Raw genomic sequence first — 5957 nt, forward strand, 5'->3', positions numbered from 1 at the left:
AGGGAAAAGGAAAGGATTAAAGACTGGAAAGAAGGAATGGACTGGGATGGGTGAGGAAAAGGAAATGGGCCTCCGGCTTGATGTTCTGTGGGCCCCTATGTGACGGAGGTGGAGGGCGTCCACAGTGCGCCGCCTTTGTCTTCGATCTTGGGCTACGCTCTTCAGTTCCGGCATGTTCTACATGTTGTACGCTTTATGAACCTGTTTGTTTTATTACTTTTATTGGTGGAATTGCCTGGAGGTCGCTACTTAGCGATAAAGTCGCCTTTTGCTATTTGTTGTATGTATAAGTATTTGGACGCCTTTATTTTATGTACTTTTGTAGAACATGTAAGAATTTTCCGTTCATTAATATAATACCCTATACCTAACCTAACACAGTCGAATTCTTACTTGTCGCATGTAATACGATCATATCTTATGACAACATTTCAAAAATTTATTGTCACCACGCAGGCGAGGCCGCGGGTATTGCGGCTAATTTACAATAATTGTTTTTCAGGCTCATACAACACCTCAAAATAACTTTTTACTCAAAAAAATACATCATTTCCGAATAAAAAATTAATAATATCATAATCTGTACTTGACGGACCAGGCATAGACATATCGTCACTGGAGCACCGCATCGTGGTGATCTGGCGGCGCGAAGCGAGCCGCGTTCAGTTCGAGTGGCTCAACGAGACCTGGCCCACGTGCCAGCACTGCTCTGACGACATGGAGGAGACCCCGGAGTACCATGAGCGGCTCAACGAGACCAAGAGGGCCCTGGAACAGCTGGTGAAGAGACTCCTGAAGCCGAATGAAGTGGTCGCGTATGAAGCTCATGTGCAGGTTGGTCTCTATTTTTGGACTGGTGAAAAAATCGTAAGTCATATGGAATACCAGGGTCCAAATGATCTCTTTGTCTAGACACACACACACACACACACACACACTGTGTGTGGGTGAGTCATGAACACTAGACAATGTTATTTAATGGGCAGGCGCTTAATCGCGGTTCATGAAACTGGTAAACATGTTAATTGCCTCTTATGTTGTGTAGATATTGATTGCAAGTACAGCTGCTGTATCTTGTCTTTACCTCATACCTCAAACCTAATGAATCGTTTTGGTCAGAACAGCTTGTAACTCGTTTCTATTATCTTTGTGAGCTGTATCGCTAGTGCGTGTCCATTTCTTACTAAATGTTTTGGCAGAATTCAACAGAAATGTCCTGACACTATTTAATTTGATGTCACATTAAAAAATGTATATATTTATTTATATCCTCCAGGAATTGCTCGATGAAGCGGCAAAAAGTGCAATATGGCGGGCGTTCCTCAAACTAGCGGAGTGGAGCGAGAGGGCGATACTCGCGTTGCGCACGCAGCATGCCATCTCGCTCATATCCGTTGTTGCCACCGTGGCGTTGGTGCTCGCTGTGGGCTACCTGATGGCTTATCTCATGTGAGTATAAATATAAAAATAATTATGAGGAATTTCTATGAAGTTCCTGTATCATGTGGACGTATTATGGCATATAATTTGTATTTGTTTATAATTAGTAATGTGCGTGTGCGTACGTGTATTTTTATTATATTACATGTTATAATTATAAAACATGTTTGTTTGCTTACAGAGTACAAATAGACCATCTTTAATAATATAGTCAATTCATGTCAAAAATATTTTTCCTATATTATATATCATCCTAACGGTTGTATTATAGTAGTGTAAGTCTAAATCTTTAAAAAGCCCAACCTATACCTCCGGGTTTAGTAGTCATCGATCCTTAAAAACTCTATCATTTATAAACATATTTTTCTCACTTGCAACACCAACTCGCAGACGCGTAGAAGAAGAGTCGATCCAGCGGCAGAAGCAAGAGCGTCGCCACCAGAACGGGAGCAAGCCGAGCGAGCCACAACCGGAGATGAGACTGCATGAACTGAGAGCCGAGAAGTACAATGGACTTGTTAGGTAACCTGGATTTTTTGTGGGCATAAATTTTGGGAGTATTTCCTTCTTATACCTTTTTGTTTCACCAAAAATGGTGTTTTGCTGACTTAGAGCTGAGAAATACCTTGGATTAGTTGCATAACGTGAATCTTGTATGCTTATGAGTTATGAAATTAGGCTTGGTTTTAAGTGTTTCGTAATCACTCGCGTTGAATATAAATTTGTTAATTTTAAATTAGTCACTGCATTTTTAGTTGAATTAAATAAATAAGTTATAAATAGTGCTATTGGAAACCTTGGTACGGATTTTACTATATAAAGTAAAACTTGAGTTTAATTTTTAGTTTTTATAGTATTGAAATGCTTTTATAAATGATATGTATATATTTTTTTTTTTGAAAGAATAGAAAAAAATTATCATAATCATCTCAATAGATGGCGTGGGGTGCCCCTTAGGCACATGAAACCGAAAGAGTAGAAGAAATTCGATTACTGTGGCGGGATCACGAGTGGCCGAGAGGCTAGGCGTTGCTACGGTTAGGCAAGAAACGCAGTTTCGAATTCCGCCCCGTGATCGAATTTTTTCTATTCTTTCAAAAAATTTATCATTTATAAAACTGAGTTTTTCCTGGATTGGATTTCTGAGATAGCTTGGTGTAACTTTTTCTAGATTGCAAAAGCCGGGGTGCAGGACGATTGTTCTCTTAGTGGACATGCAAAGTCGAGTGCAGTTGCTGTCTAAATTCCATAAGATAGTGTGGCCGTATCGCAAGTAAGTCACTTATTATTTTCTATATGTGACGTTTCATTGGCCAAAAGTGAAGACAAAGTCTTATCATTTATGACGCTATGAGACAAAAAAAGAGATATCGTGTTCAATTAGAATAACGATCGGATATCAGCCGATGTTGTTTAATTTTTTTTTATTCCATAATATAGCCTATACAGTAGGTCAGCTAGTAAGATATAAATAGATCTCTTGACTAAACACTCTCTTTTCTAAAGTTACTTTTAATCGTTTTCTACATCATCATCATGGGTTTTGTAGTGGTTTCTAGTAATGAATCGATCGCTATGTATGTGTAAGGAACTATTTATTGTATGTCTAGCTGTAAGGTACCTTTTGTAAAAATAAAATAAAAAAAAAATAAATAAATAAAATAAAATAAAATGTGTGAGTCGGTGCGTTGCGCGTGCGCAGGAACAAGACGCTGGTGTTCGCGTACCTGTGCGTGGAGCGCGGCGTGGAGTGGTTCCGGCGCGTGCTCGAGCTGTCGCTGGGCGGCGCCTCGCTGCGGGTCAACGGGCGCAACTGCGTCGGCACCGTGCTGGCGCTCAACCCGCACCGCAAGTACTTCTGCATCTACCACGCGAAGCACCCGGAGTGCGCCAAGCCGCACAAGGTGAGTGCTGCGTGTTTCCCGGGGTGATGTGGTGTAGTACTCCCTCGGTGCGAGCTGGCCCAATACGTGCTGAAGCGTGCTCGACTACCACATCATCGAAACATCCTTAATTTCGTCTGCCCAGCTCGAGAGTCGTTTGAGTTCACACTACACAAAGTTAATTTGCACAAATATGTTTGCGCAAACACACGCAACGGTACATGTGAACGTGAAATTTGAGCTAGAAGTTGTCGCAAAAGTTTTTGCAAACATAAAATGATCTAATTGCATTCGATAATAATGCTTAAATTCCCTTTAATAAATCGAGACGTGTTGCAGCGCATGAGCCGCATGACGCGGTCGCTGGGCGGCGGCGCGCTGGACCCGGAAGCGGGCGCCTTCATCGGCTTCACCACGGAGCCCGAGTCCGACGAGGAGCCCTACGAGCCGCCCGTGCTGCTGCAGGGTGAGACGCTGCACTCATATGTACCGAGCTGATTGTATACGAGTCCTGGAACTTGGAACTGATACTGTTGAACCTTAGAGATTTTTTTTCTTTATTTGAGATTTGTAAAATATTAAAAACTTCTTAGTGAATTTTAACGCACTGATATTCAGTCTTCCCGTAAGTACGCTCGCTGTTAATGTGTTCGAAACGTCGGGCTTAGTAAAATATAATGAATAAATCGCGGTTCCAATCCCTTAAAAAGTCTTCAATTTCTATATGTATACACTCGCGTAATATCAAACGCGAGATAATGTTATTTTTATGCGGTGGCAAGTGGGAGTATTTGCATGCTATCTCTATATCCCAGTGTGTATAGGCATCTGCCTAAATGCGCCTGTATATTACATCTGTTTAACTGGTTGATTTTCTTCACTTGAAATCGTCGGACTTCTGTGTCTGCAGACTGAGTTTTTTACACGGACTTACTGGGATTTTAAATGCCCATATCGTTTGCAGAAAACCTCCTCGATGGCTTGGAGAATTGGCTCGATCGACTGTTTGAAGGCAGCACGCACCGGTACTACGTCAACTACTGGCCGGACATGACGACAAAGTGAAGTGGCAATGGCGTGTCTTTGGTTTTTTATGTCAGGTGATTCTTTGTTTAATTCACCCCGAGGCTAAGGGTTTTTGGCGTACAGCCAAGTTTTGACAGTTTTCTTTGCTGATAGTTTGGAATGTATTTTTTATTATTATTGTTCATGCAAGGGGTGTCTATATATGGTATTACATATTTTTTAATGTATAGCAAGAATTATTTAAGGTGATTTTTCATGTGGGCTGTATTACAACTTTGGCGGTTGTTTTTTGGTTTAAACATGTGTTATTTGGGTAGTAAAATATTAAAAATTCAATTTTCCTGTATTTTTTATGCTTTTCTTTAAAGGTTTAATTGATTGATTTGAATATGGGAAAGTTAGGTAATCATAAAATAGTATTAATCTATACGGAATGTATTTTGGTCAGGGTCAAAAAGTACGTATTGGGCGTTTTGCGTTGTATTAAAAAGTATTTGATTTTGGATTTTATTATCTCTATAAAAATCTTTTTACACTTCCTTGATAATCTACATATATCTACATTATACTATATTACTACAGAATGGTTATTAGTCTGTCTACTGCCCAAGATTTCGACCAGTTAGGTGATAGGCGCGTTGGTGCAAAAGTATAGTTATGATAACTATAGAGAAGGGAATACTGGAGGAATGTTTATTGTCTCTGCCTGCCCCAATATTTAAGGTGTCTCTTTAAAAGAACTGGCAACGCAATTGACAAATTTAAGATTTTCGAATATAGAAAAAATTTCATTATTTTCGTGAAACTCTATTTGTAATAAAGTGCACGAAAACATCAGAAATATGAAGGCAATCTTTTAATATAATTGTACTTATTTATAAAATAATTCGTTGTTTTAATATATTATTTTACAAACTTTTTTATAATATCTTCTTTGTCTCTGATTTGTGAATCGCGTGATCTGTTCTCTATGGTTCAGTAATTGTGTTGCCATAATTTGTACCGGGTCGTGTCGTGTTTGATTCATGTACTGTCGTGGAGTGCTATTTAATTTCCATGATTTTTCGGGTAATGATTTGTGTTGTTTCTACAAATGTTTTATGAAATATTAGAGGGGTTTAACCGACTTTCTCAAAAACGAAGGAGGTTCCTAATAAGATTTTTTTTTTGTTAGTTTGTTACTCGATATGTCCCTGGGTTCTCAACAGATTTTTTTGTGTTTGATAGGAAATTGTTGCCATTTGGTCAAACGGAAGTCGAAAGTAATAATTTTTCATTATTCAAATATCGATAAGCAAGGTATTTTACCATACAAAATTGATCGGTTGAAATGTCACTTGGGACAATAACAAATGCTCGAAATTCCTGGAAATTAAATATCTCTCGAATGAAGAAGTGTTAAAGTTCACACTTTTATAATGTTTAGCTTGTAAATAGAGCGTTCGATTTCAACCTAAATCACACGGTAGCTAGTAATATAGGCAGTATTATACACTGGCACTTTTAGACAATACACATCTGCTGCAACGATAGGCATAGACAAAAGAGTGTGGAATTTCTAATTGATAAATAATGAATGAAAACCTGCGATCATTTTTCAGTTTTGTT

General features: G+C 38.9%; 1 protein-coding gene across 1 annotated transcript in view; it reads left to right on the forward strand.

The window, feature by feature from the left end:
* Positions 1–5267, forward strand: part of LOC119834890 (dnaJ homolog subfamily C member 16) — an 11138-nt gene extending 5871 nt beyond the window's left edge. The window contains exons 8-14 of the mRNA XM_038359409.1: positions 586–834; positions 1277–1449; positions 1831–1962; positions 2612–2713; positions 3143–3344; positions 3663–3789; positions 4288–5267. Of these exons, the coding sequence (XP_038215337.1) occupies positions 586–834; positions 1277–1449; positions 1831–1962; positions 2612–2713; positions 3143–3344; positions 3663–3789; positions 4288–4388 (1086 nt within the window). The 3' untranslated portion in view covers positions 4389–5267. The remainder of the gene's footprint in view (positions 1–585; positions 835–1276; positions 1450–1830; positions 1963–2611; positions 2714–3142; positions 3345–3662; positions 3790–4287) is intronic.
* Positions 5268–5957: the final 690 nt, after the last annotated feature.

The sequence above is a fragment of the Zerene cesonia genome, chromosome 20 (assembly GCF_012273895.1).
Source record: "Zerene cesonia ecotype Mississippi chromosome 20, Zerene_cesonia_1.1, whole genome shotgun sequence".
Taxonomy (NCBI): domain Eukaryota; kingdom Metazoa; phylum Arthropoda; class Insecta; order Lepidoptera; family Pieridae; genus Zerene; species Zerene cesonia.